The following is a 24,424-nucleotide window of genomic DNA, read 5'->3' on the forward strand; positions in this document are numbered from 1 at the left end:
CGTGTCCCAGGCACAGATGGCGGCCACGTCGCCTCCCTCAGAACCAGTAAAGATTTCCAGGCTCTTACAGTGTAGCATCAACACAATCTATAGAGAGGACAGAAAGATACAGAAGATGGAATTAGATTTAGTATGGAGTCAAAGGGCTGAATCCTAACTTAAAATCCTTGTAGCTAGAATTTTTATGCACGTGTCATCAATGCATGATTTACGCAAAAGTCTCTGTTGTGTCTAGGTGTGTGTGTGTGGGAATGGGAACTAACCGTGTCGATGAGTGTACGGGGACTGGATATCACTGAGTGCAGAACAGAGGGGCAATCTCAGTCCATCCCTGCCTCTAAAGACTGGTCTGGTGAGCACCACCACAGGTTGTTTGTAGCACATTAATTGGGGAGGATGGGCTCGTGGTAATGGCTGGAGCGGAATAGGTGGAATGGTATCAAATACATCAAACACATGGTTTCCATGCGTTTGATTCCATTCCAATCGTTCTGTTCCAGCCATTATTGTGAGCCGTTCTCCCCTCAGCAGCCTCCACTGAGCACCACCTATCTGAGGAGATGAGAGAGCGAGAGGGATGTCACAAAACACTGCACTAAATCACACACAAGAAAAGTGTGTGAAAAACAGAACACAGGCCTGTAATACAGGGTGTTTACATACTCAGAGTAGACTCATATACACAACGTATATCCTACACTATACACACACCTGCATATACAGACCCATTACTCACTCTTTCACGCGCAACAAACATACACAGAGAGCGAGACTAGGTGTGTGTTTACCGTGATCCAGGGTGGAGGAATATCATATGATTGTCATCATCAGGCATGGTGTTGGCACAGCGACTATCTGATGAGCTCACACTGGGACGCATCACTGTCATCAACACTGCCTCCCATTGGGCCGGTAACTATGCCAACACAACAGGTACATAGACATTGGAGTTTGATACCCCTGGTCAGGATTCCACTGTGGAAGGTGGAGGGATACATATGTGCTGAGTTGTGTAAGGCTCAAGATGAGTTAGGGAACACCATGATCCCAAAAGCCTAAGAAGAAAGTTACGTCAAGGTCAAAGGTGACTCACAGGTCCAAATTTGGCGTCCTCTACCTCATAGGTTTAGTGGTCCAGGGCGATGAAATAGAAACCTGACCTGACTCCACCTTGTCAGACTCCATCTTCTCTACGAACACACTGACCTGTCTCCTGAGAACAACTGCAGTGAGAGAGAGAGTAATAAAATGATGTCAGGAAATGGCACTGACAGAGTTCAATTGGAGTTGAAAAGTTTGTAAATCTTAGTGATGCATTCAAGGTAACAGTCCATTTAAAGACTGCTGCTGTATCAAGAGGCAACTATGGATAATAATTTAGCCAAATAAGTGATAAAATGTACCAATCCACGCCACTCATCAGTCAGTATGGCTCAGTGTTGAACAGCCTGCAATCATTTCATGTGGAGCGTTATCCTATAGGTTTTCACTTAATTCCTTACCTAACCTACATGTGCACATTCAACCATCCTCTGTATAGAACCATCTTTCTAACCAAATAGACAGACAGCAGTTGGTCAAAGTCAATAACATGTCATCCTCTCTACGTGACAAATGTCCTAATAACTATTTCTCCATACAGCATCAAACTCTCAGTACCACTAATGATTAAGTTATGGGGGTGATTGATAGAAGTCATGGTTACCTGCAGGAAGTCCCCAGAGTGCTGTGCATAAAGGAGAGCGAAGGTACTTGGAACAGAGTGGACTCCTGTACAGTGGGGAAAAAAAGTATTTAGTCAGCCACCAATTGTGCAAGTTCTCCCACTTAAAAAGATGAGAGAGGCCTGTAATTTTCATCATAGGTACACGTCAACTATGACAGACAAATTGAGAAAAAATAATCCAGAAAATCACATTGTAGGATTTTTCATGAATTTATTTGCAAATTATGGTGGAAAATAAGTATTTGGTCACCTACAAACAAGCAAGATTTCTGGCTCTCACAGACCTGTAACTTCTTCTTTAAGAGGCTCCTCTGTCCTCCACTCGTTACCTGTATTAATGGCACCTGTTTGAACTTGTTATCAGGATAAAAGACAACTGTCCACAACCTCAAACAGTCACACTCCAAACTCCACTATGGCCAAGACCAAAGAGCTGTCAAAGGACACCAGAAACAAAATTGTAGACCTGCACCAGGCTGGGAAGACTGAATCTGCAATAGGTAAGCAGCTTGGTTTGAAGAAATCAACTGTGGGAGCAATTATTAGGAAATGGAAGACATACAAGACCACTGATAATCTCCCTCGATCTGGGGCTCCACGCAAGATCTCACCCCGTGGAGTCAAAATTATCACAAGAACGGTGAGCAAAAATCCCAGAACCACACGGGGGGACCTAGTGAATGACCTGCAGAGAGCTGGGACCAAAGTAACAAAGCCTACCATCAGTAACACACTACTCCGCCAGGGACTCAAATCCTGCAGTGCGAGACGTGTCCCCCTGCTTAAGCCAGTACATGTCCAGGCCCGTCTGAAGTTTGCTAGAGTGTATTTGGATGATCCAGAAGAGGATTGGGAGAATGTCATATGGTCAGATGAAACCAAAATATAACTTTTTGGTAAAAACTCAACTCGTCGTGTTTGGAGGACTAAGAATGCTGAGTTGCATCCAAAGAACACCATACCTACTGTGAAGCATGGGGGTGGAAACATCATGCTTTGGGGCTGTTTTTCTGCAAAGGGACCAGGACGACTGATCCGTGTAAAGGAAAGAATGAATGGGGCCATGTATCGTGAGATTTTGAGTGAAAACCTCCTTCCATCAGCAAGGGCATTGAAGATGAAACGTGGCTGGGTCTTTCAGCATGACAATGATCCCAAACACACCGCCCGGGCAACGAAGGAGTGGCTTCGTAAGAAGCATTTCAAGGTCCTGGAGTGGCCTAGCCGGTCTCCAGATCTCAACCCCATAGAAAATCTTTGGAGGGAGTCGTCACTGCTCTAGAGGAGATCTGCATGGAGGAATGGGCCAAAATACCAGCAACAGTGTGTGAAAACCTTGTGAAGACTTACAGAAAACGTTTGACCTGTGACCTTGCCAACAAAGGGTATATAACAAAGTATTGAGAAACTTTTGTAATTGACCAAATACTTATTTTCCACCATATTTTGCAAATAAATTCATAAAAAATCCTACAATGTGATTTTCTGGATAATTTTTTTTCTCAATTTGTCTGTCATAGTTGACGTGTACCTATGATGAAAATTACAGGCCTCTCATCTTTTTAAGTGGGAGAACTTGCACAATTGGTGGCTGACTAAATACTTTTTTCCCCCACTGTATATCCCATCTGTCAGCTAAGCAGAGAACAACTTCCCCACCACATAGTGAAAGTGGGCCTGCATGGGGATGGAGAGAGAGAGAGATGGTTAGAGGTCATTGTCTTCTATTGTAACTCCACATAAACTGTCACAGTAAAAGCTATCAAATCTGTATTTCAAATATTAAAGTATGCAGTTAGTGGTTTACAATATTGGCTATTTAGTGTGGAGTTTGATCTCTCTTGGCTCCCCCTCACCCCATCTCAATTAAGGGCCTCTTCCCCAGTGAGGGCCTTCGCTGTCTGTTCTCACCCTGCCTCTCCCTCCTCCGCCACTCCCTCCCAGTCATGTTGGTCTTCCAAGTCCACCCTCTCTACTAACCCCTTGATAACTTAGCTAGCTAAACCAAAGATACTGGTAACCTTTGTGGTTAAACGTTAGCTAGCTTACCAGCTAGCTGCTAGCTTGCCTAATCAATAGCTTGCTTTAATAACAGAAGAACATATAACTACCTCCTTCAATTTCAATATTGAAATCATAGTTGGTTAGGTTCTCTACCGAAAAACTATTGAGCCTTTTTATCGTCCCTACTTCACCATCATCACCTTGCCTTTCTCCATCAAAAGCCGGGTTCCACTAGATAACATTTGGCTGTATCGTAAAAATTCAATTTTCACCTGTAATAAAATGATGGTAACAGATTGCAGTTGCGAGAGCAATGTTTTTTGGGTGTGAGGCGAAATCCATGTGGGGATGCGGTGTATTTGTGAGAGCGCAGTAACTTCTGAGTCTTGACATGTATCTCCATAAAACAAAACATCTCTGCTCTCAAAATACTTTGCGTGCGGCAATAATGTTCTGCTCGCTCAAAGTCACACTTGAAACTCAAGTTTGATTTGCTCGCCCCCGCTGCCTGTGCGCTTGCTGGACGCATTCTTAGCTCACCCCACCACGTTCGGTGCTCTCGACTGGTCTGTGCGTTCCCGCAAGACCCATCCTCTGCGCTCTCGACTCATAGGTGGTTGGCCGAAAAGCCGAGGGGAGGAGCTGATTTTTGCACAACTGAAGAATTTCTCCACAAACTGTCAGAAACCATCTCATGGAAGCTCATCTGCGTGCTTGTCGTCCTGACTGCAGTTTGGCGTCGTAACCAAATTCTTCAGTCGGCAAATGCTCACCTTCGATGGCCACTGGCACGTTGGAGAAGTGTGCTCTTCATGGATGAATCCCGGTTTCATCTGTACCGGGCAGATGACAGACAAGCATGTATGGCATCGTGGGCGAGCAGTTTGCAGATGTCAACGTTGTGACATCAGACTTTTTCTACCATTGGGGTGCCAGGACAGAGACGAGCTTTGACTGGGCTGAGCGGGAGCGGATGTTTCTATAACTAAATAGTTAGATTACAAATAAATAAAGACTTTACCTGATAGCAGTTTGTTGGACGGAGATCTCTCTTGAGATGTCACCAGCTGCCTACTACCTTAGATACGGATAACGTGATTGGCAGACGTGATCAACAGAGACAGTACCAAGGATAGTACACAAGTTTTGATTGGTTTACAGTTTAGTACTCTGCGTCATTTGCCTGTCCAGCTAGCGAACATAAAAGTATTTTGAAAAGATGTACATGAGTTGACATTGCCAACAAACGGAAATGTGTTCAGAATAAATAAATATACACAATATGTAAAAACCAGCTCCTCCCTCGACAGAGATCGATCATCTCGAAAGCTAAAGTGGATAGCTTGCTACGGCCCCACCACCTATCAGTGTTTGCTTGATCAATGATGTTTAATCTTACTCGAAAGCACCATCTTGCACGCAATGGACATTATATGCTGATTTGACGCCATAAACGTGCACTTTCTATACTATATAGACATCTAAACGTCTTACCTGCTTGTGATCTTGTAGGAAGTATTTCATATTTCACCTCTTCTTTCACTCTCTATTTTAGCTGTCGTCCTTCTCTTCGTTATTGAATGACATGAGTTGCACATTTTCAAATGCGTCTATTTAATGATACCTTGTTGAAGTAGGCAAATAGATCACAATGCAGGGCATCCCAACTACGGAGGTAAACTTTTGTGTTCCCTTTCTCTTCCATATAGGCCTAAACGCATAATGCAATGCTTTAGCGCAGCCAGTGCGCATGGGAGATTCGCTCCCCCACTTCTCAGAATGGTGCTCATTTAATAAAGTTTAGATGAATCAATGTCTTGCAAGATCACTTAATGATTAGCCTAATTAGCATTCTACATAACGTCCTAGTTGTTGCATCTTTAGATCTCTTCTCTTTCAAAATGTTTAACATATTTATTTCCCTCTCTGTCATATAAACCCCTGGCATGTGGTGCACATTAGAATGGTGTTTTCCCGCTACCTGCATTGCTGCATTTATAATTTGAAGAAATAATAGTTTAGCAACATTTTTAAGCTAAATGTTTTGATCTGATCCATCAGTCTCGTTGTGTTTTAAAGACTATATAGGCTATGCTGTAGCAAGTTTACCTGTCACAGGAAAAAAGTTACCAGATGATACATGCACAGTGCACTGTGCTCCAGCCATAGCCTACTGTGATGCACAATCTTTTCCCCACATGGGACCAACGATATGCTTTGGGAACACCCCCGCGCTCTGTGGTGATTGGCTCGTGATTTGCTAGTGTTATAGGAGATCAAACTGACTAGACCATCAGATTCTCCGGGAGAATTTCAACCAATGCACTCCCCACTGGGCACAGATGTCATTTCAATGTCTATTCCATGTTGGTTCAACGTAATTGCATTCAATAAAAAAATTACAAAAGATAATCACATATAAGCGACAGTACTTAACTCTTCCGACTCGTCCAGGCATACATTTACCTTTTAAGCAACCAAATGTCGCTTAAAGCTGGACATTGCATAAAATAGTTTGGAATTCTCTGACAGAACCTTAACTGTTCAGAATAAACACTGTGTACAAAACATTAGGAATACCTTCCTAATATTGAGTTGCACCCCCTTTTCTCTCAGAACAGCCTCAATTGTCTCAAGGCTTAAAAATCCTTCTTTAACCTGTCTCCTCCCCATCATCTACATTGATTTGATTAAGGGATCATAGCTTTCACCTGGATTCACCTGGTCAGTCTGTCATAGAAAGAGCAGGTGTTTTGTACACTCAGTGTACAGTACTATAGTATTGCTGTTGACTACTCTCCATAGTTCAGAGACAAGCCTCACTTGAACCAGTCCAATGGGAATCTTCACTGGCTGGCAGTTGGACAACAAACAAAAGTTTCCAGAGGGTTGTGTTTCACCTCCATGTCATTAGCACGTGGGTGGGATGAGATGACACTGCTGGAAGGGAGACAAACAGCAAACGCTCTCCTCTCCTCCTCATGTAGTGAAGTAGCCTGGTACTGTAGCTGTCTGACTGGGCCTGAATGCTGAAAGAGTTAGTATGCTGCCAGGTTAGCTTGGGTTTACTGATCACTCTGCCTTCAGAGCCCGATAGCTGGACATTGTCAACAGTTCAGAACTGTAGACGGAACTACAGATGTGCTCACACTATCCATGTATGTGTCGTAAGTGGATCAACTATGGCTGGTTTATAACTGAATCTTATTTTCCCTCAACAAAATGTTCTGTTTTTACATAATTCTTTCACAAACAATTCATACATTTAAGTTGTTGCCTGGAAACAGCAATATGTTTTTGCTTTAATGCAGTCAAAATTGATTTCCCATTTGTGTGTTGGGTTTGTTTTTGAAGGAAATGCAGCACCCTAGTGTTTTGTATCATGGTGTAGCAATAAGTAAGAACATTGAAATTGTTCTGAGTGGTTTGCTACTACAGATTTCAAATAATATTGTATGATGAATGAAAATAATTAGATTTTTGTATACAACCATTTCAATTATTAGAATGAAAGGATTCAGCACTGCGTGTGATTGTCGGAAAATACAATATGAACATTTTTGAATCAATCTTTACATTGAATATTTAACACAACATGAAGACAGAGTTTCTATTTGATGTTCTTGTTCCCAGTTTTCCAGCATACAATAAATGTATCTGAAGGTCTCGCTGTAGTAATCTGTATTGACTGAACTTGAACTGAATGACTCATCGTGGTTAGAATTCAATTTAGCTCTAGATAGACATCAGACTCTAAAAAGAAATTCACTTCAATTGATTCGTCTTTAGAGTGATCTGCATTATGGCGGTGAGCCTCTCCTTGTACTATGTTATAACATGCAGGGTCATAACTCCAGCCCTTTCTAAACCCTTGAAGGCACATGTTCATACATCTCCCTCTCTTTATGTGACTAATAAGAGCATTTCCATGGTGTGCAGTCAGGGGAGGTTGTGGTATGTAGTAATCTGCTCAGATTTAGGGAACTGTTGAATGGACTGACTTTTTGATTTCCTCCTCTCACAGCCAGTGATAATTAGCCAGTGATAATTAGCCAGTGTGTTTTGTGTTCATTAAAAACCTCAGAACATCAAATCAAATTTCATTTGTCAAATACACATGTAAGCAGATGTTATTGCGGGTGTAGCGAAATGCTTGTGTTTCTAGCTCCAACAGTGCAGTGTATCTAACACCTTCACCTCCTCTCTGTAGGCTGTCTCATCATGGTTGGTAATCAGACCTACTACTGTTGTGTCGTCTGCAAACTTGATGATTGAGTTGGAGGCGTGCGTGGCCACGCAGTCATGGGTGAACAGGGAGTACAGGAAGGGGCTGAGCACGCACCCTTGTGGGGCCCCTGTGTTGAGGAGCAACGAAGTGGAGCTGTTGTTTCCTTCCTTCACCACCCGGGGGCGGCCCGTCAGGAAGTCCAGGACCCAGTTGCACATGGTGGGGTTCAGACCCAGGGCCCCGAGCTTAATGATGAGCTTGGACGGTACTATGGTGTTGAATGCTGAGATATAGTCAATGAACAGCATTCTTACATACAAAAAAAGTATTTAGTCAGCCACCAATTGTGCAAGTTCTCCCACTTAAAAAGATGAGAGAGGCCTGTAATTTTCATCATAGGTACACGTCAACTATGACAGACAAATTGAGAGAGAAAAATCCAGAAAATCACATTGTAGGATTTTTAATGAATTTATTTGCAAATTATGGTGGAAAATAAGTATTTGGTCACCTACAAACAAGCAAGATTTCTGGCTCTCACAGACCTGTAACTTCTTCTTTAAGAGGCTCCTCTGTCCTCCACTCATTACCTGTATTAATGGCACCTGTTTGAACTTGTTATCAGTATAAAAGACACCTGTCCACAACCTCAAACAGTCACACTCCAAACTCTACTATGGCCAAGACCAAAGAGCTGTCAAAGGACACCAGAAACAAAATTGTAGACCTGCACCAGGCTGGGAAGACTGAATCTGCAATAGGTAAGCAGCTTGGTTTTAAGAAATCAACTGTGGGAGCAATTATTAGGAAATGGAAGACATACAAGACCACTGATAATCTCCCTCGATCTGGGGCTCACGCAAGATCTCACCCGTGGGGTTAAAATGATCACAAGAACGGTGAGCAAAAATCCCAGAACCACACGGGGGGACCTAGTGAATGACCTGCAGAGAGCTGGGACCAAAGTAACAAAGCCTACCATCAGTAACACACTACGCCGCCAGGGACTCAAATCCTGCAGTGCCAGACGTGTCCCCCTGCTTAAGCCAGTACATGTCCAGGCCCGTCTGAAGTTTGCTAGAGTGCATTCGGATGATCCAGAAGAGGATTGGGAGAATGTCATATGGTCAGATGAAACCAAAATATAACTTTTTGGTCAAAACTCAACTCGTCGTGTTTGGAGGACAAAGAATGCTGAGTTGCATCCAAAGAACACCATACCTACTGTGAAGCATGGGGTTGGAAACATCATGCTTTGGGGCTGTTTTTCTGCAAAGGGACCAGGACGACTGATCCGTGTAAAGGAAAGAATGAATGGGGCCATGTATCGTGAGATTTTGAGTGAAAACCTCCTTCCATCAGCAAGGGCATTGAAGATGAAACGTGGCTGGGTCTTTCAGCATGACAATGATCCCAAACACACCGCCCGGGCAACGAAGGAGTGGCTTCGTAAGAAGCATTTCAAGGTCCTGGAGTGGCCTAGCCAGTCTCCAGATCTCAACCCCATAGAAAATCTTTGGAGGGAGTTGAAAGTCCGTGTTGCCCAGCGACAGCCCCAAAACATCACTGCTCTAGAGGAGATCTGCATGGAGGAATGGGCCAAAATACCAGCAACAGTGTGTGAAAACCTTGTGAAGACTTACAGAAATTGTTTGACCTGTGTCATTGCCAACAAAGGGTATATAACAAAGTATTGAGAAACTTTTGTTATTGACCAAATACTTATTTTCCACCATAATTTGCAAATAAATTCATTAAAAATTCTACAATGTGATTTTCTGGAAAATTTTTCTCATTTTGTCTGTCATAGTTCACGTGTACCTATGATGAAAATTACAGGCCTCTCTCATCTTTTTAAGTGGGAGAACTTGCACAATTGGTGGCTGACTAAATACTTTTTTCCCCCACTGTAGGTGTTCCTCTTGTCCAGATGGGATAGGGCAGTGCGATGGCAATTGCATCGTCTGTGGATCTATTGGGGCGGTAAGCAAATTGAAGTGGGTCTAGGGTGTCATGTAAGGTATGATCCTTAACTAGCCTCTCAAAGCACTTAATGATGACAGAAGTGAGTGCTACGGGGTGAGTCATTTAGTTCAGTTACCTTTGCTTTCTTGGGTACAGGAACAATGGTGGACATCTTGAAGCAAGTTGGGACAGCAGACAGGGATAAGGAGAGATTGAATATGTCCGTAAACACCAGCCAGCTGGTCTGCGCATGCTCTGAGGACGCGGCTAGGGATGCCGTCTGGGCCGGCAGCCTTGCGAGAGTTAACACGCTTAAATGTCTTACTCACGTCGGCCACGGAGAAGGAGAGCCCACAGTCCTTGGTAGCGGACCGCGTCTGTGGCACTGTGTTATCCTCAAAGCGGGCGAAGAAGGTGTTTTATCTTGTCCAGAAGCGTCTGTGAATAGCCTGGGTCTCTCTTATTAAGAAGTGTTGCAACAGTCCTCTGCCACATCAATGACCTTGTTACTGCTGTCTTGTTACTGCTTTCTTACAGGACAGAGCCACCTGGTTAGGACTGTGGGGTTGGTTAGTGGTCTTTGTGGTGTTGCGGCAGAAGCCGAGAGCTGCAGGGTGGTGTTGTCATTTATCATGTCATTTGGAGCTGTGAATGGACTGGAGCGTCATCCTGCTGTGCTCACTGAGAACCAGTCTCTTCTGGCAATGAGGACGTCTCTCTCTGTCAGATGTTGGAAGATATGGTGGAAGAAGGAGGGCACGCTCATGTCAGTCAGACATTAAATTACCACTTTTTATAGGATTAGGTCCCACATCTTGCTATGAATGTATGTAGTGTTACTCAAATTACATCAAATCCAGTGCAATCCACAGAATTTGGTGAGGCAGAAGTCAGCATTTCAGAAATATTCCGGCTTCTGCATTCTCTCCTCTCCATTTCTCCAATTATGAAGACGACAAAGGATGTGTACATGTTAATGGCATAGTAGGGCAGTAAATAGACCCATTCAGGTGGAAGGATATTGAAATAATGGCATTGTGCTGAGGCCTCTCCAGAGAGATAAAGGATCCGTGTCTCACTTAGCCCAATGCTGTAATGGCACACTGAACAAGATGGGCACACTCTTTCACTGATGCATCATGCTATTGAAATGCAAAGATATATCTGACAGAGAAAAGCATGAAAGAAGGGATGTCAGGTCATTCCTAATTGAATTTCCAGTTTTATGTTAGACGCATAAACTAATAGCGGTGCATAAGTGATTCATGTTATCAGTAGAAATGGACTGAATAGCAGGGGATAAAAGCTTGCTTGTAATATGTTGGAAAAGATCTAAGAACATCCTTTGTTTGTAGCCTCTTGTAGATAATTAACCCTTTTGTATTAAATCTCTACTTATTCATACACGTATGTCTCATTTCATAATTACAAAATGCAAAATTGTATCATGAATAGCTTTGTCAGTGGTGTTCTCAGAAATATGTACAGGCTTTGTAACTGCCATATTTGTGTGCTTATATGGCTACAAATTTTTTTGTTGTTGTAAGCCCTATTTCTTTATGGAGTCCAACTCCTGTTCAATGGGCATGTTAATAGAGAAACATCCCGCTATACATCTCTCTCTCGCTCTGTAGGTTTCAGGCATGGCCATGTCCATTTAGTAATGTTGTGTTGAAGTGTTTTCCCACTGCCCCTGGTGGGAACAGCTTCCCAGAAATTGCAGACGATTGGATGCCATGGAGGAAGTGTTTTGTGTTTTGGCTTCACTTTAGATGGATGCAGCTTCCAAGAGAGAACATCTCAGTGAGGACCACACTGCTGCTTGTGTTTACTGTTACAGCGGTAACATGATCAACCCCCTAGCAACACAACCCCCTGCTGATGCAAACGCTCATACATATTGTTTCATTACATACAACACACTGTCTGGCGGCCTCCCTATTTCCCTGCACATATACCGAGGTAGCCTCAGAAGAGCTGGCATTAGAGCAGGCAAGGGAGAGAATGACAGAGAGAGATGGCTGCCCTGTGTGGATGTATGCCCCCTGTTTCTGTGGAATCGCATTCATGCCATGGCGTTTGTTTGGAAGGCTGTCCCTGTCCCTGCCTGGAGGATGAAGTGCAGTGTAAGTATAACCACAGTATATTGCTGTATGAATAATCTCCCTCTCCCATCTGCCACTGGGGCCTCGGACAAGCAGTCCCACTCCAGCATCTAGCTCGGCCAATTTGCACCAATCACAACATTCTGGCTCCCCTTGCCCCCTCCTCCCTCCCTCCTCCCCTGCATTAGTACAGAATCATTGGAACAGAAAGACTGTTTGAGCTGAGACATTGCCCCGCATTGTGTACCATCGCAACATAACAGAGCAACCATGTCCAAACACAGACCCAAATTAGTAAATCCAGAATCTCTACTTATTATTTAGTTTATTCTCATTGGAATAACTCAAGCATTTATACACTCTTCTACTATGATATTGAAAACTCAACAAAAAATGTTAACATTGAGAAACGTATCATCAGACTTGTTATAAAAACTTGCCCTCTTGTTGCTCATAAAAAGCATAGTTGGTGTATGCTATAAAGCCTCTTACCAGTTTGATAAAATGGGGCTTAAGTATTGCTTCCAGATTCCTCTTTAATTTTGGAGCAGGTTTAAATAATTGAGAAATGGGAATGGGGGGACGTGACTACTCTCATAGGATTCTGCTCTTTGCAAATCCAACACCACAATGCTAATCTGGAGGGATTTACTTATTACAGAAACATCCCTGTGTCACACGCTAATTCTCATTTAGCATGAGTACTAAATGCATATGTTACTCATATGTTATACAAAACACAATTATTTTTATGGTTTAGAATGAACAACATAGGAATTCATCTTTGTGTGTGTCTAAATGTCTATATGTTGAACTTTGGTGGGCTGTGAATATGGTGTATGATTGCCACAACATATGTACAGTATGTACCACATATGTGTGTGGCTGTGCCACAGGAAAGAGCTTAATATTTTATCACATTCGGTGAGGTAAGCCTCTTTCTACTTCCTAGAGAGATGGGTTCTGGGAAAGACACTTGTGGGAGTGTGGAGGAAAACCTCAGCTCCACAGATATCCTGCTGGGCAGTGGGAGTATGGTAGCTAGGCATCTCCAAAACACTTCTGAGTGTCACTGTTGTCCTTTCCATAAATATATCTGCCGACAGATTCTGAAATGGCAAAGAGACCCTTTTAGTAAACATTATTCTTTGTTTACCTTATTGAATCCACCCCAACTATCTCTGCCATTTACTCCTCAAATCATGCTACTATGTCAAACTAACTAAAGGAGAAGGTATTTTACATGATTCATTCATCATTTGAATTACTCCTTTCTCCCATCTGATAACCCCCATTTATCAGCTGTTAGTGATTACTCAGTTCATAATTCTGTCGGTGAGATAAATAAAAGACCACTCATTTAGTGGTTGGAATGGAACATTTTCCATCCCCACCAATAGCACGAGTTAGTTGTGCCGTGTCAGCACTCGGCACACAAAAAACGAATTCAGTCAAAGCTACGCCTACTCTGTGGGAGATTATTTACCAGCAGCCCCCACCCCTATCAATCACACGCACACACACACGCATGTGCACACACACACACAGACCCTCTAGTGTACTGACATTCTAGAGGAAACATGTTACTGCAATAGTCGCTCTTTACCACAAAGCGTGCTCCATGAATAGGATTTTGTTTGAGAATTAGGCATTGCTGCTCGGCAACTGGATGAGAATGAGGGGAGGGGGCAGCTGTGTGGCCATCTCCAGAAAGCCATGGGGACTAAAGTACACTCTATACAAAACATGACAGCTTTTTCCATGACATAGACTGACCAGGTGAATCCGGGTGAAATCTATGATCCCTTATTGATGTCACTTATTACATCTACTTCAATCTGTGTCGATGAAGGCGATGAGACAGGTTAAAGAAGGATTTTTAGGCCTTGAGACAATTAAGACATGGATTGTGTATGTGTCATTCAGAGGGTGAATGGGCAAGACAAACGATTTAAGTGCCTTTGAATGGGGTATGGTAGTAGGTGCCAGGCGCACCGGTTTGAGTGTGTCAAGAACTGCAACACTGCTGGGTTTTTCACTCTCAACAGTTTCCTGTGTGTATCAAGAATGGTCCACCACCCAAAGGACATCCAGCCAACTTGACACAACTGTGGGAAGCATTGGAGTCAACATGTGCCAGCATCCCTATGGAACACTTTCGACACTTTGTAGAGTCCATGCCCCGTCGAATTGAGGCTGTTCTGAGGGCAAAAGGGGTTGCAACTCAATATTAGGAAGGTGTTCCTAATATTTTGTATCCTCTGTACACGTCGGGGTGGATGCCGTGTATGATTGTTTCAAAACTTTCAAACTAGGAAGTAACTATATTCAGATGTGAAAGTGACATTGATGCCATTTTAAATAGGACATTGTGAATATTTGACCAACCGGCTCGATTCGGTCTTATGTAGCAAAATTTGAAATTGTGTTTTTTACATTGGATAAAAGTAGAGACTCAGAGCTAGAAAATGGTATATCATACAATACAGTTGAGGAACAATGGGAAAGTAATTCTGCTTTGAAGGTTGATAAACTTGTAACCTCCCTTTTGAGAAAATGGCCCTTGAATGTTTTGGTACCTACTGGAGAGCTCTTCTTTGTCTACACCCATTCAGCATTGTTCATGCCCTCTTAAGCTTTAGCCCCACCCATCTCTTTAAGGATTCACATGTGAGGTTATGTAGTAAACACACAAAGATTTCAAGACTAAAGGCTGGTTTATACTACGTGTGTGTTCGTACATTTTATCTGGAGTACCAGAGTGTGCTCTGGGCATTCGTAAACTCAGAGCGTTGTCAGATTGTCCATTCGTAAATTCTGAGCGTTTCGCTCTCGGAGCGTTCAGAGCGCACACTGGACGCTCTGGCCGAGGAGTAGGGTTGATCCGAGCGTTCTGACCTAACAACAGCAGTCCAGCACCCAAGCTAACTGGGTAACTTTGGCTTGCTACTTCCAGGCACAAATGAGAGAACAGCTCACTGACCATTTAACTCGCCCTAGCAGAGCTGGTTAGGCTGTTTTTATGTTATCCAGAGCGTTGGTGACTGCAACTGTGCTGCTGGCAACAATTTAATTAAGCATTTTTGCCAACACCGGCCATATTCAACGGGTGTTGAGCGTTCGTAAATTTGTCAGTTATTCTGCGCTCTGGCACACTCAGACGAGAGTGCTCTGAAATCTGAGTAGCTAGATAGCCAGAGCAAATTTACCAGCTACGTCTATCGACAGTTGTTGCAGTGACATCATGAACATTCTATTGAAATAGTTACTTGCATAGTGGAGTCTTTTGTTTAGACATCTAGCTAGCTAAACAATGAACCATAATCCCAACTCATAATGTTACTACCCTGCATGAATCTGCAGGTAGCTAACCAACCAGGTTCAATGTTAGCTAGCTAACATTAGGCTATAACTAGCAATGCAAATGGCTCTGAGATACGAATACTATTACTACACAGATCATACATGTAACGTTAGCTAGCTAGCTAACAGTACACTTTAACTTGAAATGAAAACGACTTTCTGACTAAATTAGAAACGTGTAATATCTGAAAATGTAGCTAGTTAGACTATCTTACTCATATACATGGATGGACGCTTCTCCCTCTGTCACGGATGCCGTGGTTGCCCTTAGTTTGAAGATGTAATCCGGAGACAGGTGTTTTATACAACACCTTACTTTGAAGATGTAATCCGGAGACAGGTGTTTTATACAACAGTCTTCTGTGTGTCCTCTTTTCGACTCTGTCTGCATATTTGCAATCAAACGCCAGAATTTTCTCCATCTCCTTAGCTATCATACTCTAATTCCACTGATTTCAAAACTCGGTCCTCCAGAAAGTGCAGAGCAACACTTATGCAGTTCTACTTCGTGAAATCGTTTTAAAAAAGCCACGTTAGAAAGGATTACCTACACATACTGACCAGCTCATGTTATAGACAGAAGCGGGCTACATGGCAGACCAATCCGAACTCATCTCTCGACATGTCCAGCCCACTCATTATCTCAGCCAATCATGGCTAGCGGGAAGGTTGCTGTCTTTTTCCATGGCTAAACCAACTAGGCTCCTAATTTAACAATTGTATTCGTATTTACAGATGGCATACAACTTTGTTATTAAGGCACATTAAAGTTCACGTTCCAGAAGGCATTTCTGCCAAAAAACGCATTTTGATAAAATAAAATAAAATTTACGTTCAAATGGCGCTCCTGTGAAGTAGTGACGCGCGTCATACGCCTAGTTTCCTGAAACGAGTCACATATAGACTTGTATTTCTGGAGCTCCATGAAGCCTTTGTACAGCGATCTCCCTATATGAACCCCAGCCAGATGAACCCCAGCCAGATTAAAGAGCTTGGTTGACAACCCTGACAGACTGCCTTTGAGTAGTGACTGACTCTGATAGTGGTTTCCAAGTAGATGGCAGCTGGTGTGGATTAATGTTTCCCAAGGCCTCTCTTCTATTAGCTCGGCTTGTGCCATCCTTCCACCATTTTCTTTTATAGCCTTTTTATTGTATATGCGTGTTTTTTGGGATTAGATCCCATTATTCTCTCACCAGGTGTACACCGCATTAAAGATCCATCCCGCTATACACAGTAATGTTAAACTGAGGAGAAATGTTGATTGGAATAATCCCCATGCTTATTAAATGGCGATTGCACTCATTTTTCATCAATGCTCATTAAGAAATACTAGCGGACATGACTGAAGGCAAACGAGTTGTCTTGGGGGTGTGGTTTAATGTGGGTGTTTCTTGGGTGTGTCTTTGTCATTCAATCACAACAAACAAGTGCAGTAGTGAGTACAGTGAGGTAAGCTAAGCTAGCTTTGCTATGGAGAGAATAAAGTTTTGAAGTTGAGGACTTCTCCCCTCCTGACTGACTTGCCATCTCAAGATGGTCAGCTAACTCAGTTCTATGTGTAGGCTAAAGCCTGCGCTGACCTTGTGTTTAGCCAAGCTGACAGCATCTTGCTAGCATAGCTTGGTGATGGCTGCAGCTGGCTATCCAATCTAGCTGATATTTATCTGTCAAATCAGTTATGGCAAGCTAGCAAGAGCCAGTGTCTGGAATGTGTTTCATAGGACACTTGTTCTACAACGCCTTGCTACGAATATAGCTTGCAAATTAGTTTCAATGTTTCATCTCGTCATATTAATACATGTTACTGTGGAAACGATATCAACTACTGTGAGTTGAATGCCTGCAGTCTTCAGACAGCTCAGCTGTCCTACAATACAATATTCTATAACTGGCTAGTTTTGTCTCGTCTCTCCTTATGTCCACTGTTAGATCTTTCTCAGGAGACAAATCCTAGAACTAATGTCCCTACAGGTGTAGGCTACATGTGGACATTGCACAAATATTGCCCAGCTTGAGTGTAGATAGCTATATCAACAAAAAAGGTATGTTACAAAGACAACACATGTTCTGCTTTAAATATCATATTGATGTGCTTATAAAGACAGTATGCCTACACGTTACCTAACAAATCAAAATCAGTTGTGTGTAGAGTATAACTTCAGCTGTCTTGTCAGAACTAGAATTGCATTTATATTTATATGGTCTATTTGCCCAAATCTAAGGATTTGTCTGGCTAACACACTGACATGCACAGCTGTCTGGGTGAGGTTTTGTCTTCAAGTCTCCAGTGGGTGATGAAGTCCCTTCCATCTATGTAATATATTACAGGTTATGGACATGTACAGTCAGGTGGCAGGTGGGATGGAGTTCTTGACACTCCATCTTGGATATTACATAGTTTGCCTCTTGGTCCAGCAGGCAGAGTTCAGTAACTCCAGGCAGATGTGAGATGCAGGAGGATGGCTCTTCTTGTACTGAGTAGCCTACAGAGTAATATGAGAAGAACATAATTGCTGAACTTATGTACATATTCTAAACTTTCAAGTGTAACCGTTCCTTGTAGAATAAACCATCCTTCACACAATACTGTAGAAGCAGTGTTCTGTAGCTAATATAACAAAGTGCAAATATTACACTTGTTTCCTCTTTTGTCATTCACAGCCAATGCAGATCCTGTATGGTGTCCCATATACCAGGGTTGTGAATACTTTCTGAAGTGTGTGTTGGGATGTCAGTGTGAGTGTGCGAATGGGGGGCACCTCCTTACAACGTACAAGACACAAATACACAGCACTGATTACATTATCAATGGTGGTTATGTCCTCCATTACTCTGAAACGGGACTGGTGTCTGGCCACTGCCTCCTTATCTGGTGATCTGTCGTCAATGTTTTTGCCCTAGAAAATACACAATGTTGTTGCTTGTTGGCATCTTCTTTGGGGTTAGCTGAAGCCCTCAAATGCTAGCTCGCTACTTTGCTTTATTATTTAGCAGGGTTCTTACAGTAGCTAGCCAGTTTGAGTTAAAACATTATTGAAAGCAAACTGGCAACATGCATCAAACATGTCGTCAGGTTTGCTTGATTATGAGCTAGCTAGCGTTAGCTAGCAGGGATCAAACCTGTCTTCAGGTGCAATGTTAGCCATGTAAATGTTCCTCTCACATTACACGTTAGGGAGAGGCTATGTATTTAGCTAGTTAGCTACATCACAGTATCATAGCCTAGTATCATAGCGGCCTAGCTAGCTATAAACAAAACTTAGCTACTTACCAACAACACACTAGTCAACTCCCTAGTGGTGCAGTGGTCTAAGGCACTGCATCGCAGTGCTAGCTGTGCCACTAGAGATCCTGGTTCGATTCCAGGCTCTGTCGTAGCCGGCCGCGACCGGGAGACCCATGGGGCGGCGCACAATTGGCCCAGCGTCGTCCAGGGTAGGGGAGGGAATGGCCGGCAGGGATGTAACTCAGTTGGTAGTGCATGGCGTTTGCAACGCCAGGGTTGTGGGTTCGATTCCCACGGGGGGCCAGTAGGAAAAAGAAAAAAAAGAAAAATGTATGCACGCACTAACTGTAAGTCGCTCTGGATAAGAGCATCTGCTAAATGACTAAAATCTAAATCTAGTCTCAGGTTTGACGGTTGACAGCCCAAGTAGAAGCTAGTCGGAGGAAATCAATAGCCTGGCCATCTGCCCAAGATAGTTGAACCATCTTTATGAAAGCCCATTTTCAATAGAGTAGCTAATTCCCGAACAAGGGCAAGTACTAACCACATGTCTTGTCTCAGGAAGACGTTCCAGTGGGCGAGTTTGTTTTGCGTGACCCGGTGCCCTAGGTAGGTGGGGTTTGCAAATGTTTCACCATTCCATTGGACCTCCTAAGGAGACGTTTCCACCCATCCCTGTCACCGAGCCATGCAAAGCGAACTCGCCCAAAGTGAGTGAGATCACGGTGCCACCACGTGTTAATAGGCAAAAGGGGGCATGAATTGTTGACATAATTGTAATCCAAACCCTCAAGTAAGTCATGACGCAGTCACTTACCAAACTCCGTTTTGGACAAGACTGACTTTACGACCAACATTTTCCTATTTACACTTTGTAGTAAATTTTGACACTAGAATAAATGTTTATGACTCATATCGATGCCACATAGGCAGTTTTCAAAAGGAAATGTTGGTTTTCAAGGGAAGTTGACCTTTAAGTCTTGGCAACAGTTTGAATGTTCTCAAACTTAGCACTTGTGTAAATGTGATATTTCCGTTTTTTATTTTTAATACATATGCAAAAATTTCTAAAACCTGTTTTTGCTTTGTCCTTATTGGGTATTGTGTGTAGATTGATGAGGGGAAAAAGCAATTTAATCCATTTTGGAATAAAGCTGTAACGGAACAAAATGTGGAAAAAGTCAAGGGGTTTGAATACCTTCCGAATGCATTGATTGGTAGGTTACACTATATTTAGATACTTCAAATACTACCTGAGAGACCTTTGCTATTTGTCTCCGTACTCAATAAATGGTGAAACACTATTTGTGATGGTGTTCTTTGTTCGAATGTATATGCATGAAACGTATATATTATGGAAAACATGTCTCACACTCAGTCATAGTTACTAGAATAATTTTGGCACCGTGAACTTTTATAAGGTTAGTAGGAAAGTTAATCATTTAAATCACCTAAATATACTCACATTCACTGAACATTTTTGTATTTGAAACACAAACATTCATTTCCCAACTGCTTTTTCTATAATCTACAGGCTCTTTATCATTCTCCATACCTTATATTCCAATGCATCCATCTGGTTTAGAAATCAAACTCTGTTTATCTTATTGCACATTCAACAACTGTTTTTAGAGAACATTGTATTGAAAGATATGCTACAGTATAAGTGTAGGCTATGCCAGATGTATAGGCTAATATCAGTGGTGGGAAAAGGTACTCAATTGTCATACTTGAGTAAAAGTAAAGATGCCTTAATAGAAAATGACTCGTCACCCAGTAAAATACTACTTGAGTAAAAGTCTAAAAGTATTTGGTTTAAAAAATACTTATGTATCAAAAGTAAATGGAATTGCTAAAATATACTTAAGTATCAAAAGTAAAAGTATGAATAATTTCAATTTCCTTTTATATTAAGCAAACCTGACGGCACCATTTTTGAAATTGTATTTACGGATAGCCAGGGGCACACTAGAACACTCAGACATAATTTACAAACGAAGCATTTGTGTTTAGTGAGTCCGCCAGATCAGAGGCAGTAGGGATGACCAGGGATGTTCTCTTGATAACTGCGTAAATTGGACCATTTTCCTGTCCAAATGTAACGAGTACTTTTGGGTGTCAGGGAAAATGTATGGAGTAAAAAGTACATTATTTTCTTTAGGAATGTAGTGAAGTAAAAGTTGGGGAAAATACAGTGAGGGGGGGGAGGGGAAGTATTTGATCCCCTGCTGATTTTGTACATTTGCCCACTGACAAAGACATGATCAATCGATAATTTTAATGGTAGGTTTATTTGAAGAGTGAGAGACAGAATAACAACAACAAAATCCAGAAAAACGCATGTCAAAAATGTTATAAATTGATTTGGATTTTAATGAGGAAAATAAGTATTTGACCCCTCTGCAAAACATGACTTAGTACTTGGTGGCAAAACCCTTGTTGGCAATCAGAGGTCAGACGTTTATTGTAGTTGGCCACCAGGTTTGCACACATCTCAGGAGGGATTTTGTTCCACTCCTCTTTGCAGAACTTCTCCAAGTCATTAAGGTTTTGAGGCTGACATTTGGCAACTCGAACCTTCAGCTCCCTCCACAGATTTTCTATGGGATTAAGGTCTGGAGACTGGCTAGGCCACTCCAGGACCTTAATGTGCTTCTTCTTGAGCCACTCCTTTGTTGCCTTGGCCGTGTGTTTTGGGTCATTGTCATGCTGGAATACCCATCAACGACCCATTTTCAATGCCCTGGCTGAGGGAAGGAGGTTCTGACCCAAGATATTACGGTACATGGCCCCGTCCATCGTCCCTTTGATGCAGTGAAGTTGTCCTGTCCCCTTAGCAGAAAAACACCCCCAAAGCATAATGTTTCCACCTCCGTGTTTGACGGTGGGGATAGTGTTCTTGGGGTCATAGGCAGCATTCCTCCTCCTCCAAACACGCCGAGTTGAGTTGATGCCAAAGAGCTCCATTTTGGTCTCATCTGACCACCACTTTCACCCAGTTCTCCTCTGAATCATTCAGATGTTCATTGGCAAACTTCAGACGGCCCTGTATATGTGCTTTCTTGAGCAGGGGGACCTTGCGGGCGCTGCAGGATTTCAGTCCTTCACGGCGTAGTGTGTTACCAATTGTTTTCTTGGTGACTATGGTCCCAGCTGCCTTGAGATCATTGACAAGATCCTCCCGTGTAGTTCTGGGCTGATTCCTCACTGTTCTCATGATCATTGCAACTCCATGAGGTGAGATCTTGCAGGCCGAGGGAGATTGACAGTTATTTTGTGTTTCTTCCATTTGCGAATAATCACACCAACTGTTGTCACCTTCTCACCAAGCTGCTTGGCGATGGTCTTGTAGCCCATTCCAGCCTTGTGTAGGTCTACAATCTTGTCCCTGACATCCTTGGAGAGCTCTTTGGTCTTGGCCATGGTGGAGAGTTTGGAATCTGATTGATTGATTGCTTCTGTGGACAGGTGTCTTTTATACAGGTAACAAGCTGAGATTAGGAGCACTCCCTTTAAGAGTGTGCTCCTAATCTCAGCTCGTTACCTGTATAAAAGACACCTGGGAGCCAGAAATCTTTCTGATTGAGAGGGGGTCAAATACTTATTTCCCTCATTTAAAATGCAAATCAATTTATAAGATTTTTGACATGTGTTTTTCTGGATTTTTTTGTTGTTATTCTGTCTCTCACTGTTCAAATAAATCTACCATTAAAATTATAGACTGATCATTTCTTTGTCAGTGGGCAAACGTACAAAATCAGCAGGGGATCAAATACTTTTGTCCCTCACTGTATAAATAGTAAAGTACACATACCCCCAAAAAACTACTTAAGTAGTACCTTAAAGTATTTTTACTTAAGTACTTTACACCACTCGGCTAATATGTATATGCAGCTGTTGTTTTTCAACCTCCATTCTAGCATACATTACACACACCTTACTATCTACATGATTTATTTGGGTTTCTATTCAAAGTATATGATTTCATGTTTCTTTAAGCCTGCAGCTATTTTCATGAAAAAAATTAGACATAATCATGCCAAAACATGATTCAAAAATTGAATTCACTGACAGAGATAGGTAATGAAACACAAATTGACATTTACAGTAGCTGCCTAGGCTAGTCAAACTGTAACATTGGCTAGCTTTCAATACATTGGCTAAATGGTAAACAGAGTTACTGTACCTCTTCATTTGATCAAGACAATTCATATTGCATGCTGCATATTTCAAGTGCACTCAAACAGATATTTATATTATTTCAGTCTTTGGGAGCTGGCTATATCTGTTCCTCTTCATCAGACAGCAGCTCATGTTTTCACAAGAGGCTGTGTTTACATCGTAGATAGAAGCAGGCAGTTGGCTGCCTTCATCACGAGGGGTATGTACGGGGGTTCTGATTTGGTTCCAAGTTTAGCAGTACGGCAAATTTGCCTGTGCCGACAGTGTTGAAATACCCTTTGTATGAGAAAATGTGCAAGAATTGAAGGTGTCAACAAATGTTATAGTCATCATAAGAATGTTTTACTGTCATATACAAAAAATGTGCTCCTACCTCGACGGGGATCGATCAACTTCACGTTTTTCGGCTTCGGCCCACCACCTATCGTTGTCTCTCTCGTGTTCGCTTCCTTCCCCCTGCACTGCTGCGGTTGCCCAGGCCAGGGTGAGCCAGGCCTGCGCTTCGCTGCTCTGTTCTGCGCTCTGTGGTGGTGCTGGAGGCAGCTGGTTTACACAAATGATGTATACGGTGCCTTAAAGTATTCATACCCCTTATTTCATACCCCCATATTCCACATTTTGTTGTTACAGCCTGAAATATATTCCAAAAAAAGTATCTCACCCATCTACACACAGTACCCCATAATAACAAAGTGAAAACATGTTTTTAGAAATGTTTGCAAATTTATTGAAAACGAAATACAGAAATATCTCAGTTATGTAAGTATTCACACCCCCTGAGTCAGTACTTTGTAGAAGCATCTTTGGCAGCGATTACAGCTGTGAGTCTTTCTGGGTAAATGTAAGAGCTTTCCACACCTGGATTGTGCAACATTTGCCCATGTATTATTTTTTTAATTCTTCAAGCGCTGTCAAAATGGTTGTTGATCATTGCTAGACCACCATTTTCAAGTCTTACCATAGATTTTCAAGTAGATGAGAGGATGAGCGACGAGGCCGACAAGGGCATGGACGGGGACCCCGAGGGGGTGTGGAGCCCCGACATTGAGCAGAGCTTCCAGGAGGCGCTGGCCATTGGAAAACCTCCCTGGTCTTTGTGGTTGAATCTATGTTTGAAAATCATTGCTCGACTGAGGGACCTAACATATAATTGTATGTGTAGGGTACAGAGATGAGGTAGTCATTCAAAAATCATGTTAAGCACTATTATTGCACATATAGTGAGTCTGTGCGACTTATAATGTGACTTGTTAAGCACAGTTTTACTCCTGAACTTATTTAGGCTTGCCATAACAAAGGGGTCAAATACTTATTGACTCAAGACATTTCAGCTTTTCATTTTTAATTAATTTGTTTTTAAAAATCTAAAAACATAATTCCACTTTGACATCATGGAGTATTGTGTCTAGGCCTGTGACACAAAATTTCAATTGAATCCATTTTAAATTCAAGCTGTAACACAATAAAATGTGGAAAAAGTCAAGGGGTGTGAATACTTTCTGAAGGCACTGTAAACCCTGGATTGCTGATGCCATGTATTGGCCATTGAGGCTTTGAAGCCTCCGGTCGGCCATATTGGCACTCCCCAGTAGGAGCAGTCCTCCATAGGAATGAATGGAATT

At 42.4% G+C, this 24,424-nt stretch overlaps 1 protein-coding gene across 5 annotated transcripts in view; it reads left to right on the forward strand.

Annotated features, from left to right (window-relative positions):
- The window catches only part of LOC121532338 (transcriptional enhancer factor TEF-1), an 89,308-nt gene that overhangs the window by 24,299 nt on the left and 40,585 nt on the right, over positions 1–24,424 (forward strand). Inside the window, exon 1 of one of the 5 annotated variants that reach the window (XM_045220866.1) lies at positions 23,796–23,845. The exons of the other annotated variants lie outside the window; for them this stretch is intronic. Coding sequence (XP_045076801.1) covers positions 23,810–23,845 — 36 coding nt within the window. The 5' untranslated portion in view covers positions 23,796–23,809. Of the gene's footprint in view, positions 1–23,795; positions 23,846–24,424 lie in introns of those variants that run through there. 5 annotated transcript variants of the gene reach the window in all.

The sequence above is a fragment of the Coregonus clupeaformis genome, chromosome 6, assembly GCF_020615455.1.
Source record: "Coregonus clupeaformis isolate EN_2021a chromosome 6, ASM2061545v1, whole genome shotgun sequence".
In the NCBI taxonomy this organism is placed as follows: domain Eukaryota; kingdom Metazoa; phylum Chordata; class Actinopteri; order Salmoniformes; family Salmonidae; genus Coregonus; species Coregonus clupeaformis.